At 62.0% G+C, this 932-nt stretch overlaps 1 protein-coding gene across 1 annotated transcript in view; it reads right to left on the bottom strand.

The window, feature by feature from the left end:
- PDE11A (phosphodiesterase 11A) overlaps window positions 1-932 on the bottom strand; it is a 145,675-nt gene that overhangs the window by 143,176 nt on the left and 1,567 nt on the right. The window contains exons 3-4 of the mRNA XM_009278683.1: window positions 611-841; window positions 112-443 (exon numbers count right to left, since the gene is read on the bottom strand). Of these exons, the coding sequence (XP_009276958.1) occupies window positions 112-443; window positions 611-841 (563 nt within the window). The remainder of the gene's footprint in view (window positions 1-111; window positions 444-610; window positions 842-932) is intronic.

The raw sequence follows: 932 nt of genomic DNA on the forward strand, positions 1-932 counted from the left end.
CGTTAAAGATGTTTAATTTACAGCATTATTTGCGCTACTTCAGTACTTCAGAAGGCAGGCGGAAAAACGGAGCCCTTTCAGAAAGACCGAGTGAATTCCGTTTCTTCAGACCCTGAGTTGAGACGCCTGCAGCCTCTCCCGTGCGGGGGACCTGGCTCTGTGGCTCAGCCCAGCGCACCGTTTGTGCGGCGTTTCACGCCCGGGGCTGCGTAAGGGGGGCAGAGAGCGGGCTCCTGCCCGCCGCCCGCAAAGCCGCCCTGGGCTTTCTGCCCGAAGGCCGCTTTCTCTCGGGGCCGGGCGCCCGCGGGGTGCCCCAGGACGCGCCTGGATGCCCGCTCCCGCAGCACCGGCTGGCAGGCGGAAACCGACCACATCCACCGAGGCAGACGGACTGGGGTTATTTTTATGCGCACGTGGAGCACGTTTCATTGCTAAATCGATGCCTACGCATAAGCGATTGAAAAACCGGAGTCATGGTTCTTAACACGTGAAAGATGTCTTTCATGCGCTCACCAAAGACTGAATGAAGGCGGCTTCAGAAACTCATGAATGGGAGTTTAGTTGGCTGGGAAAACACACGGACAAATCTTCAGCCAAACGAGATTCCGACCTGCCGGGGACCCTGTCCCTGCAGCAGCCCCTCTCGGCGCGGGGGTCCGGGCAGAGCCTGCAAGGAGAGGGAGCGATTCTGGGACGCGTGTCGGTAGTGCAGGCGAGTGCGCGGGTGTCAGCCGGGGCGGGAGGGCTACGTGCGCGTGCCCGAAGGGCTGCCGCGTCTCCCGCAGCAGTCGGGAATAACGAGGGGCTCCGTGCAGGTGCCGTGGCTCCCGCAGCCCGGAGACTGCTTACGGAGCGACAGACAAAGGATTTCGCCTCCCGGTCTCGGTGCCTGCGTTGTTGCAAGCTGGGCAGTAGATCCCTCGCTGCCGCCG

Source organism: Aptenodytes forsteri, unplaced genomic scaffold (assembly GCF_000699145.1).
Source record: "Aptenodytes forsteri isolate BGI_AS27 unplaced genomic scaffold, ASM69914v1 Scaffold257, whole genome shotgun sequence".
Classification (NCBI taxonomy): domain Eukaryota; kingdom Metazoa; phylum Chordata; class Aves; order Sphenisciformes; family Spheniscidae; genus Aptenodytes; species Aptenodytes forsteri.